Source organism: Aptenodytes forsteri, unplaced genomic scaffold (genome assembly GCF_000699145.1).
Source record: "Aptenodytes forsteri isolate BGI_AS27 unplaced genomic scaffold, ASM69914v1 Scaffold119, whole genome shotgun sequence".
NCBI classification, from domain to species: Eukaryota; Metazoa; Chordata; class Aves; order Sphenisciformes; family Spheniscidae; genus Aptenodytes; species Aptenodytes forsteri.
Genome location: NW_008796165.1, coordinates 12365422 through 12378917, shown reverse-complemented (window position 1 = coordinate 12378917; position 13496 = coordinate 12365422). Strand labels below are relative to the sequence as shown.

Sequence of the window (13496 nt, the reverse complement as noted above, 5' to 3'; positions counted from 1 at the left end):
ACAGGCTTTTTATGAGTTCTGTCTTTCACTCACTGGTTTAGTAGATTATTGCAAATGGATCTTTTAAATGTGCTGCACGACTCAAGGCACAACTAGAGAATAAAGTTTTCTGAGTTCAAACTCTGCCTTTCCTTACTCTCTTGACTTCAAAGGTATTTGAAAGTAATATATTTATGTGGTTCCCTTTTGCTTTCAAATTTTTTTAAGGGGTGAATGGTATTTGTGTCTTGATATTAGAAGCCGCACTGGAATTATTTCAGAGTTGTTATTATGCCCTTGAACTATATCAAAGGCTTCCAATGAAAATCAAAGTTAAGTTGCCATTGGGTGAAACCTCTCCCATGGACAAGCAGAAATGGTGTAATGCTAATATGACCGGTTTGTTATATTCGGTAAGAAAACTCCCGTTGATACCATATCAAGCCCGTGGCACCAAAGAAATAAGTGGAATGAATATATTGCAATAGTCTCTTAAAATCTGAGCCTTTTCTGCGTATGATTTATGCTTGGATAAAAGAATATTACAGCATATAGATGAAGAATATGTGTGTGTGTCTGTATTATTCTCTATATTTTTATAGTTCTAGAAGCATATGGGTGTTCTGATTATCTGCACATACTCTGAAAACACATAATTTCCAGTATATTCAGTACATCAGACATTTTGCATATCCATAGGGATATAGCAAAACAAAGGTGCAGAATAGTTGAGGTTTCAGGTACAAAAGCAAAATATCAGGTAATGTGGAAGTTGAACTTCCACTAGCAAAGTCATTCAGCCTTATTTCCAACTCTGTATTTTATAGAATTTAATTGTTAAAAAGTAAAGAGAGAGGCCTGGACAATATTATCTCTGGACAATATTATTAACTTTGTATTTAATATTACTAGTTTTATAGTCCCTGGGATGTTGATTGCAATATGCAGGAGCCTTTTTGTATTAATGCTGCACTGCTGGGGTCTTAATGGTTTCAGTGAGGTTTTGCAGTTTATATTTCAGAAAGTTAAATAAAGTAAAGGAGTGGTTGGAGTTCCAGTGTTGTACTTGCAACTTTCTGTCTTGAAACTGTTTGCTACAAGGGTTTGCTGTTGTGGTGGCTTTTTCCTCATAGCAAGAAAGGTTACACACTTAATCTTTTAAAAATAAAAGTTTAGAACTGACAGACTATTGTGCAAGAAAAATAGTGTTTGGTTTGTTTTTTCATATTGGTCTTAAGGACTTTGGAGTAGGGACAAAAGCAAAAGGAGTTAGTTGGGTTTGGGGGTAAGAGAGAAAAGGAGACTGAACTAAGGTATTTCAATGAAATATTCCAATGCAGCCTGCTGAATTTCTGCTCAAATGGCATGTTGTGATGTAACTTAGTTATTGCTCTGTGTTTGAGTGTCCATATTCAGGACAAGGATACTCAAAAGAAGTAATGGTGCTGTTGACCCAGATTTCCTTATGATAGAGGAACTAGGGATAGAAACACCAAATGAGTGTCAACCCCAGCCCTAAACACAAAGTCAAGGGTCAGTGGCAATATTTGTGCTCGGGGGGGTAGAGGAACTACGCTGCTGGCAGCAAGGCCATGGGTTCATCTCTTCTGCGCTGGGCTGTGGAAGGGGCTACGTTTGCCCCCAGGGCAGGTTTTAACGTAGCAGACTCCAACCCTCTAAGTGCAAAATATCATGGACAGAACAAGTGACTATTTATGCACAGGGATTATCACAGTAATATATGCCTGCTTGTGAGCTGCTCTAACTGCAAGGTCATGCAGCCCTCTTGCGTGGAGGCACAAGGTCCCACATGCAGCTGATGGTTGTGCAGCCCATAGGCAGAGATCCAGGAGGGGACAGGAGTACCTCTGCCCTGGGCAAGCAACGGAGGTCATGGAAGGAGTAGGATCTCTTAAGTCTATGCACCGTATGGTTCAGCTGGCTCATGAACTCCCTGCTTTCCCCCATATCCTCTAGCTGCATAACCTCTTCAGGGTTATGGGAAAGATAATAAAGCTTCTGAGAAAGTGAAGAAGCTATTCTTTTACCCCTGTGCTAAAAAACCTGCTCGACTCACCTAAGCTGTGGTAGGGGGAAGGGGCAGAGAGAACAATGGAATATGGTTTAAAGCTGTAGCAAGTTCATGTGATTGTGGCCGAACACTGGAACTTGAGGAGCTACAACAAAGCTGATGAATGAACTTGCATGTGGCAATGCTGATAAGTGTCACGTTCATATGGAGATGGATTTTATGGTCGAGGCAGCTGTTTTCATGTGAAAATAGAGATTCTAATGTAACACTATGTTGTAAAATTGAGTAGAAAGACAAATTGAAGCACTGATAATTGGTTTCTACTTTTGTTATATTTGTTTGTTATCATTGTTCTGATTGCCATTATTACCACTACTTTGTTGGTTTTTTTTTATTTCAGGGTATTCTGAAATGTATTGGTTTGGAACAGTCCAACTCTACCATGTTTTTATTTTGTTTGAGGTTTGTAATGACACATTTTATTTTGAGTGATCATATCCATCAGATCTTAAGAAAAAAATGGCTGCTTCCTATTTCAGAATATGCAAACAGGAGCTTAATTGCATCACTTAATATTGACCAAGAGAAAGAATAACATGAGCTTGCCAGCTCATTTCCAAAGCATGTTTTGTCCTTTAAGAGGGGAAGGTATGACAGAAAGTTAGGCAGTGCAAAGCAATTAGCATCATTCACATTTTATGTTGTGCTAGCGTGGTGCTCTAGCAGCAAAATTCAAACATCCTTTGAATGGGTTAATAAAAGAAGAAATACAGTCGGCATGCAAGAAAAAGGTTTCCAAGAACAAGCCAAAATATGTCCCATTCTTCTAAATTTATCACAGCCATGTCACATTATCCTTGAGACTGCCAGGAATGTCAATTTTTTTGCAATTTTAAAAAAATATCTCATTTAGCACCATATGTTTGGTTAATGTGCCTGATATATCCTGCGTATTCTTTAGTCCATCCATTTCTAATACTCATTTTCTTTTTTACCCCCTTGCTAAGCCATATGTTACAATGCTGGTCATTCTATGGAAGCTCCTTTCAGGAGCTGAGAGCGAGAGCGAGGGAACTCAGGTTTAATCACCCAGAAAAATTTAAATCTGATACTACAAGTCTCACTTTTAGGTAAGCAGTCTCAACACTTGAGTTAGCATGGTGTATATTCATAGCCCGTTGCCTATGAAAATCAGGCCATCTATGAGATAGCATGATGTATATTAACAGCTGTGAGGCAGGAACTAAGATAAATGACTAAATATGGAATTAGGTGTTTAATTTTTGGCACCCATGTTTGAGACTCTTGGCTAGTTTTAAATGTCTTCTGTTTCATACCTAATGAGTTTTAACACATTTAGTGGTCCCCAGTCCGCAGCCTCCCCTCCTGTGTTGCTCAGGGATGCAGGAAATTAAAAAGTTAAAACTGAAGCTACCCGGGGCAGAGCCCAGGGAGGATGCTGCTGCCTTGCATGGCTTTCCTCAGCATTGTTCCCAAGAGCTAATGAATACTGGGGACACTGCACTGAAGACCAGATTTCAGCACTACACATGGCCCCAAGGACGGGGTAGTGCCAACTCATAAGGACACCTCTGAGTCCCGACTCTCCTCTGTTTCCTCTCTGGTGCAAGGCAGCAACAAATTACAATATCCCCCAACCCGTCTCAGCTGCGCTGGCCGGTGAATAGGGAATGGAGCCAAGGATCCTCCCCGTTCCCTGCCTCTTTCTATCCATCTGCTCCGAGCAAGGAATAAACAAGAACAGCCAGAACACAACGGCTGGGTAACCCAGGTGGGGTTTAAAAGTGTTTCTTACTATTCTGTGTATAGGACTGTTGTCCAAATCACAGTCACACCTGGCACTTTTAGGAAACACAGATTTCATAATTCAGGTCTGAGTCTCCTCTGAATGTTATTTAGAGTGCAGGAGAAGAAAATCAGACTTAGTCTATTTTCATCTTATGGCAACTTTTAACTACAGAATAAATGGAAAAATTAATTGCTAAATAAAAAAGAAAATAAAGGGATTTATGGCATAAAACACAGATGGAAATCTGAGTGGGTGTGTTACTTTAACTTACTGTACTTGTGTTCATGTGATTGTATAAGTATATGTATGCCAAACATATATGGTCTTAGCCTGCTCCCATTAACATGAATCCATTTTTTTCACTGGACAGAAGGAACAAGATCAAAGACCATGATGGTGCTAAATGGAACAAGATGTGTACTTTCGTATTTTTTTCCAAAAGGAAATATTAATTTGACATTGGTTTTTCAGTTGAAAAGAATTTTAATTGCAGTACACAATAAGCAGAAAATTCAGACAACAATAATCTTGAAACTGTTAGCAGCATTATATTTCTATCAAGGAATTTGTGTGCCTTTTCAACATTAGAGCTTTCTGAATTTTCATTAATTTGGCATTTCCCTAAACACACAAGTTATTTTGTTCATTCCACATCATGCATCACACCCTTCTGCTCAATGCACAATGCAAGCGAAAATGGGATCCTTGTCCTTGAGAGACTGGTTACTGGAGCCATTGCACGGATGTTGAAGTCCCGCAGTAAGACTTTCCAAAACTCTGCACTTCGCAAACCTCCAGCCCAAGTTTAATCAGTGAATGCACAGGAATACTTCATGTTCCTCATCTTCTAAGGGGCACTGGAGCATTGTGATGGTTTTAATTCCTCTACCTCCTTATATTTGCCAGTACTAGAAACGCACCACATAAGAGTCCTCCTTGAGTACAGCTAAAGATCTTCAAATTTTCATGTATGAGGCTGATATATATTTAAATGGACCAGAAAATGATGCGTGAGAATTGAATGCACAAATGCTTCCCAGAACAAATAAATATCTATTAATATACCTATGTACCTTACTTAGAGAGGTACTGAAATAAGGATTAACTTTGATGGAGTGAATGCAGTCACAGCAGTTTAAGAGGAGAACAATTCCCCTTCTCTCCAAATCTATAGCTATATCTGTATCTATTCTGTATATCCATCCAATTTCACTTGATTAATTACTAATATTATTCTGAGTGCACACATCTTAAACAATAACTCCATCTCAAGTTAGCCACATTGGTAGACCAGCTAATATTCATCTCCAAAGATGACTTTTGGATAATTACCCCAATATTCCCAGTAGCTCTCTGCCACTAGGCTCTTGATGAAGATTTCATAACAAAAGCTATGAGTGAAATATGGTTTGGATCTTCATTCTCAAGGGGCACTATGAAAAGGAATCACAGAAGCTCAGATATTACCAGGTGGACCATGAACTCAACAACATGCAGAACAAATAGATGATGCAGAAAAACAAGTTGGCTGTTGAAGAAAAAACTGGTATATGGGAAGAATTTTTCAAGGAATTTTCATCCTTCTGTGCAAATTATTCTAGCAATTTCACTGAAATCAGTTATCAACAGAAATGCTGATCAGCTGCTTTTTTTTCTGGGGAATTCTTAATTTCAAGCTTCTTTAAATTTTGATGGCTATACTACTGTCAATCATAGTAAGTCTGTTCTACTTAGTGCTGAGCAAACTTTATTTGTCATCAGCTGAGATATGATCACACTAACTGCCATCCATCAGTTTACCGTATCCGTTGCTCCAGTATACACAAAATACAACGCAGATGGAAATTCACTCATCCTAATGAAGCGCTCTTTAATTTCTACATTCTGAATGGATACTTGCTCCCCTGGTCACATTCTGAGTTACCATGATCACTGATTAACTACCTGCTAGTGAGTACCTTGCTTCACAAGACTAAATCCAGCTTAATAAACAGTGATTTTATAGAAGAAAAATGAAAGCTTCCCCTCTATCAACTTATCAAACTACTGCATATGCATCACCAACACACACAATCAGTTTCTTCAGAACTCGACATCTGACAGATCATCAGGAAAACAGAACTAATCTATCCGTACCCATCAATATCGTATCATAGGTGACTGCCAGATACTTAAGAAGCTATCCAAAAGAAATGTCACAACTCTTTTTCAAGACACTACAAAAGAAATGTTCCAAATAAAATAAAGCAAATGCACGTACAAGTAAATGAGCCAAAGAACTTAATAAAAAGAGATTGATTAAAATGAGGACCAGAACATTCAAAAAGGACTGAGAGAGAGAAGTGCCAAAGGCGCATTAAATGGATTCAATGGCTTTAGGTTTTAAATGCTTTTCCACTCCTCAGCAATTTTTAGCCAAAAATGATAATTCAAGTTAGAATCAAAATTCTGATGTCACTTAGGAAAAAGAAGTTGAAACTTCTCCTTTGTAAATGAGCACTGCTCTATTTACAAAGGAGAAATATCAGTTTATACCAATGGAAAATCCTGTCTACAGAATTTTAAAACTGTGCAATACAAGATTCATCATTATTTTAAAACCCTACCCATTAAAATCTGCCTTAAATGTTTCCATAAAGTGTATTATCTTATTTGTTTGCATCTATGTTCTATGTTTTTTTTTTACAGCAGCTTCTGGGTTGTTTTAGATCTCTTAAGTTATCCTTCATTCCTGCTTTGTTGTCCAAGTGGTTCTTTCAATAACTAATAAACTAGTAGTCAAGATATTACCGACTTCTTCAAAATATAATTGCATGAGTTTTATATTTGAAAACTTTAATGAGAAGTGTAATAAACAGCAAAATAATTTTCCCTTTGATTTAATGTTAGTTTCAGTATTGTTTTGCATTGTATAAATATCTATTGTAATAAGAATAAAAAAAAAATTCTAATGACGTCTTTAGACATCTCATAATTTAAAATTCATGACTACATTTGTTTCATTTCTAATGTTATTTGAGAGTTTTTCAGCATACTTGGCAGATTAGATATAGCAGCAGGGACAAACTGCAGCCATCCACAGGAGAATATACCTTTATGTGGGTGCTTTGGGGATGGAACATCTATAGCTGTAAGGCAAAAAATGCCATCATAAATTTGGATGGCATTTACAAAGCCCTCTAAAAAGTCTTTGCATATGATTATAGCTGAGGTATGATATTTTTGCAAGTAAAAGACCCAGAATAGATTTATGTTTCAACTATATCTTCCTGAGATGCATATGGATGCTAAATTGCAAGTGATACTAAAGGGAATTTTAGTAACTGAAGAGGATGGAGTCAAATTTTCGGGTTTTTTTTTTTTATTTTCTCAAAAATCATTTGCTCATTATTTGCACGTCATCAAAAGATCGTTGGCTATCCAGGCTATATATAACAATGATGGCTGCTAAATGCCAAAGGCATGAGATGGAGATGGGTAAATATGCAGATTTTTTTGACCTGTGACCTCAGTTACTGCATGGTAATGTTTTTAAATGACTTTTATGATGACAAGACTAAGTTTGGTGTTAATATTGGTTTTGAAGACTTAATCGGTATACACTGCCATTGAACATATGTTTTAATTAATAAAAGAGCTGTGATCAGGATTGAAAATGGCTCAGGTAATTTACCATGTACTGTAAAGTCACCTGATTTCTGCACAGTTTGAGGTGAAGAGTTTATACATTATTCCAAAGAAAGAAAGAGTTGCGAACTGAATTCATGTGCATCGTACCAAACTGAAATGGATTTATAATTTGACAGGTCAAGAGTGTACTCATGGAACTGTTATGTATTGCTATCCAGTGGTTCTTGGTATTCTTACCATATGACTGCCCAGGTTTGACAGTCACAGGACTGAACAGTCATCTCATTTCTCTGTAACACAAAAAATAATTTGTAGCTGACCTACAGCTGCTGTGCTCTTTTACTGGAAAGTGTCCATTGCCAATTGTACACTGGTGAGCGCCCGCTGGAATGGCACTGCGGACCTGCCACCGGCAGCTCCTGGGGAAGGCTTGGCAGCTCCCAGGCAGCAGAGACTTAAACTGCTTTCCAACAGATCGGTTCTCAGGCAGGTGATATTGGATAGGTGAAATCAGCCTCATTTTTCTGCATTCCCAATGACTTTAGGATTCTGGGAGGAACAAAGAATACCCCTGGAAAAAATAAAATGTTCCATTGCAGAGAAGGCAGAGCACAGCAGTTTGGCTTTGGTATCATTTCCAGAGGAGCTGTGTATGACCATGCCGCCTGCAGGTCTGCTTGCGTGATCTGCCCAACACCTCTCTCATCTACTGAGCAATTTAAAACACATCTGACAGAGAGGCAGAGGGCTCGCAAGGAAAAAGTCCCTGCAAGTTTCATGAAAACAGGCATCGGAAGGGCAGAGGTAACAAATAAGTGCTCCCTCCAGTGCTGTCGCTCTGGTAAAGTGCTCGGCATGAGTTCTCTCCTTACTAGACACTGGAGAACCCACACAAGAGGGACACCTGGTACATCCCCCCAACCAACACAAAATGTCTATGCACCGAGAACAAGAGCATTGGCATTGTTTGAATAAGCACACCCACCATGTAGTGCTCCGCGGTGTTCGGGGTTTCTTAGATATCCTAATTTTATAAAAGAAAGTAAAAGAAGAAAAAAGAAACAAGGTGAGAGAGAACACTATCATATTTTGTAGCAAGCAGGATACTGTGTGAAATCTTGGCCCAGTGAAGTGATAAAGGGGAAGCTTTCAGTTTGCTTAAGGGAAAACTTACGAGCAAATAGTAAAATTACCAAAATACCACATTGCAGAAAATGGGTGCATTTAGGTTCAATTAAGCTGTAAAAAGGAAAATGGCACTTTAGCTTACAAAAATGAAGGGACAGAGGGAGCTATCAGAAGTAACTTTATTTGTATGCATGAGGATGCTGCTTCACTGGACCAAGAAAACTACAGTATGGGACAGAATTTTTCTTTTATTAGACACTGCTAGATAGCTTTGTCGAACCTCAGAAACTGCTGCTCTGGCATTATGAAATAATCCTACATAACTTGATCTCATGAGCTTAGGAACACAGAAAAATAGCCATGCCATATCAGATTATAGGGATCCACCTAGCCCAATATCCTCTCTCTGACAGTGGTAACTAATGGATGCCTAGAAAAGAGTAAAAGACCAGGGAAAGCATACAGTGATAATTCTCCAAAATACTCTCCCAGCCTCCAATGATTTGTGATTCAAGGACTTCTAGGACAAAGTTGATATCATGGTATTGAAGATACTCGAATCCAAATGCACAGATTTACACCCCCCTCCTCCCCTTTTTTTGGATTTCTACCCCCATGAGATTTCTACTAGTCACACAAAAAAGGTTTCACAGTTTGGTGCTGGCAAGTCCAGTGTTCTTGCCACTAACTCTGAATGAGCTAACAGCTTTCAAGCCCAATGATGTTATGTGTATAAGAGCATCCAACACTTTTTCCTACGTAAAAAAGTGACATGTGTGCTGAGGTGCTCTAAGTGTATATACTTTGGGAGATTTTATATTTTTTTTTAAAAAAAGCAAGAATCTGGCTGTAAACTTATATTAACATTTTTCAGTATATGTGTAAAACACATGTTGCAGAAGAATAGAAGAGAGAAACTGTCACTCACTGGGAAGCTTTAGAGCTATCTGGCTCCCTGGGAAACTGCATGCAACTATTCTGGTGTCCAAGGGTTTGACCAGTGAGTTTCCTCTTCCTGCAAAGAATGAATGCAGAAGTAATAGAAAGTCTGAGGGGGAAGATTTTAGCAAATGGCTAAAGATACTCCTATTCTGCCCACTCCAGCAGGTAGGAAGCAGGTGGTGGTGGTGGTGGTGGAAGAAAAAGGGTGGGAAAGGAGAAACGCCTACCTTCCCCTCCCAGCAGCTGGCACAGGGGAAGGGCAGGAGGCTAACCTAGGAGAGACTTGCACACTTGCAGCTCAGCCCTCTGAAATCCCTTTGTGATGCTGCATTGATATGCAACGATGCTGACAGGTCATCGCAGTCTCAGCACTGCCACACAATGTCAGGACGTTCTGCTCTGATTATCTGGGGTCTTGCTGTGACTCCCTTTCAGGATGGAGCATGGCTCACCGGCACTTGGTGATTGAAACTTACCACACCGGGGTGGCGTAGCTTCATTAATGCTGCTACCAGTAACATAAAAATCCCGTATGCCCAGACAGGAACAGTGACTTCTTAAGCATCATGCTTATTTTACTATCCACTTTTCAGAGGAATTTTCTGAAGTTTTAATTTTCTAATCGAATTGGTGCCTACATGTGAAATTTTTACTTCATTTATAGAAAGAATCAGTAAAAGTAGGGGTCTAAAAAAAAAGCTTATCCTTACATTTTTGATGGCATATTGACTTTGTAAGAGTCTAAAGGCAGGAGTGATGCATTAGGGAGTCCCTATAACTTTACTTAAAGCAAAAATTAGAAAGTGATCGAAAAGTTTTATAGAGGAGAGCAGAAATATAATTTTAAGCCTCTTAAAATTGCCTGAACTGTGAAATCAAGTAATGAACACTAGAGCAGGATCTGTCAGCTGGAATCAAAGCTTAGACTAGTCAGCATTGTCTTCCTAAACCTTATTATGGCAAAGATTTTTCATCTCTGCGCTCTGTTCATCCCAACAAATAAACCGACTTGACCTCCACCTGTTACTCGGTGAAGTCCGCTGTCATCTTTGACTAAACCCTATTCTTTCCCTTCAAAGCCCTCTGCACCACTGAGAAGGTGGGAAGACACAGCTGTGCATTGATTCAAGTTGATACCAGTTCATAACCAGAAAGCATTTCACAGTACAAATTACAAGCAACAGAGGAGAAAAAAAAATGTAGTGCCAATGAATTCTGGAAGGGGGCAACATTTTTCATCAATTTAACAATGTGATTTTCATAGAAAGAAGTTCTTTTTTTGTGTGATATTATGAACTAGCATTTGAGGCCAGAAACATTTTGCTTATGCCATAACAATGAACCTGTGCTAACACCACATAGGAAGAATTGAAGAACATAATGGAAGCTATTTGTGTTTCTTTTGTATTTCATAAGATGAATGCATTAACTGTTTCAAAGAGGTTCAGCTCCAAATGCGTGTAGGTTTCTAGACTTAGAAACAAGTCACGGCTATATAATGTAACACTGCTAAATAAAAAAAAATAATATTATGGAACACAGAACAGCCAGATATGTCATGAGGAAAACCGTATAGCTATAGCAGTCATTTCTTCAAATATATCATCATGACAAAACCATGTAAGAAGCTTTCTAATACAAAGACATATCAGAAAAAGCCATTTCATATAAAGTTGGACTTCTCTGGGTGATTAATGCTACGTTCAACAAAGGAGACAGTGTCTGTCTAATTACATTAAATACTTATCTTCTAGGGATTGGCAGGGTGTTTCTGCTCAATGTCACTTTTCATGACAATGTAATGATAGATCCGTTTACTTACCAGTGCCATTAGCAAAAATTGTACTGTTTTCTCAACTGCCCTCATATCACGAAAATATTTGATTAACACACTGTAGCTTATCTAATACTCTAAGCAACATATTCTGCATAGTTTTCTCTCTATTAAAAGAACAAGATTACAGCTTGTAAAATTTTTATTGCACTCACACAAAAATAAATGAATAATGTGTGATATAGTTCAAGTATCTTACTAGTTCACAAAACAGGTTTATTTGATTTAAAATATTAACTTGTACTTAAAATATTAAGATTTTGGGGGAAACAAGCAAACAAACAAAGTCAGTACTCTGAGGCACTACTGCTCATCCAGTCTTTAGTTATTATTTCCTTTTCATTTCAGCACATCTCTTGAAACTTTTAATACCTTAGGAAAAAAAAAAGCTTTCATTCCTTTGCTGAAAAATAGATATGGCCATCTCCCAAGTCTTTAAAATTCACCATATCATGAACTGACTCTTCAGAGTCATGCTACTGTGCCAACATACAAAGAACAATAAACCTCTGGAAGAATGTACACAGCGAAAGCAGTTTATATAGTAACAAGATAATTTCATAAACCTATATTGAAGAGAAAGGCTGTGATGTAACATTCTAGCAGTATATATCAGCCTCCTGATATTTACTAACAAGGTTAAACTACTATCTGTTTGTCTCAGCACTCTTCATAATTCACTTTTTAATGGATGGACAGGAAAAGTCAGCAGTGTATGGCACAGATGATTTTAGAAATAGGACAAGACAGCTTATGGCCGTATCTATTTCAAAACACGCTCCATCTTTCCATATGATCACATCAAGAGTCTATACTTAGCAACTACAATACTTCAAATCTACTCATAAATCCTTTGAGGGGTAGATTTCTATTTCTAAGTAAAACAGCAAATTGGAAAAACAAAGAATCCTGAGGAGGAGGTGTCACTGTCAACTGGTACCACGTATAGTGCATCAGTTCTCATCTTTTGGTATCTTATGCCTGTGCAGGAGAAGGCACATGGGAAGCATCCTTCAGTGAGGAGTTAGGACATCAACCCCATTTTGTTACAGCTCCTCACACCACCACGAAATGGCAGCAAGAATGTACCAAAATTGACTCGTATTAGGCATAACTAGACACAGCAATGCAGAATTAACCAAAAGTGTCTTTTAAAATCCCTTGCAAGTGACTCTTGCAGTGAGAAGATGACACCGCAGCCAACTGCCACATACGACTCTCCAAATTAATAATGGATTTAGGATATTCATTCCCTGAGCTGCAAGGGTTCGGGGTGTGTCTGCAATTATCTAGATATAAGTCTGACACACATTATCCTTCTATCAATGTCATTTCCCTTAGTAGCCAACAGATTATCAGCAGCTTTGTGATATTCCAGGTGTCAAAGAAGAATTAAAACCACAACAATTGCACAAACAAAGGGACAAAAGATGGGATACGTGTTTCTGAGCCCTGCATATCAATTTAATATGTGCAGCTGACAATGATGCAAATGTCCTCGGGAGAGAGGCAGCAAGATCTGTGCCCAAACATACACACACCACCGTCAGCAAGATGGCAGGGAACAGAAGCAGTAGGATTCCCAGCCCAGGACACATGCCTCAGCAGGCAAAGCAACCCAATGAAACAATCCTCTGGTTGGGGAGAATTTTGGAAGCACCTGATATGGAAAAGGGCCCTAAACAAGCCAGATGGTACTTTTAGCTGGCAGCAGAAAGTAGGAGACAGCCAAAAACATTACAGCATTTCCCCAAGAGGCCAGCAAATCGATTTTAAACCTTTTTTTTAAAGTGACGCTATGAATATAAAAAATAATGTTTCTATGCATTTTTAAATTGCTAATTTTATGAATAATACACTTAAGAAGGCAACAACTGGAAGAGATGAGAAAGCAATAGATTTTGACTTTCCCAAGGTGGTTGTATATTTGACATCAGGTTTCTATTCAGTCACTGCCACTGTTTACTCTGCATTAAGTGCCAGTTTTTGTTCAGGGTTTTCCACATAACATTAAAGAGAAAAATCCTGCAAAAGTAGAGAAATAGCACTGTAAAATCACAATAGCACAACAGTTCACAGGACACGGGAGAAATGTTGTTTGTAAGACTGCTTTGCCCGCTTAAAACCTGTCCCCCCCAAAT

At 38.4% G+C, this 13496-nt stretch overlaps 1 protein-coding gene across 1 annotated transcript in view; it reads right to left on the bottom strand.

The window, feature by feature from the left end:
• Nucleotides 1-13496, bottom strand: part of NFIA (nuclear factor I A) — a 271739-nt gene that overhangs the window by 55029 nt on the left and 203214 nt on the right. Inside the window, exons 7-8 of the mRNA XM_019474142.1 lie at nucleotides 9508-9594; nucleotides 8437-8475 (exon numbers count right to left, since the gene is read on the bottom strand). Coding sequence (XP_019329687.1) covers nucleotides 8437-8475; nucleotides 9508-9594 — 126 coding nt within the window. The remainder of the gene's footprint in view (nucleotides 1-8436; nucleotides 8476-9507; nucleotides 9595-13496) is intronic.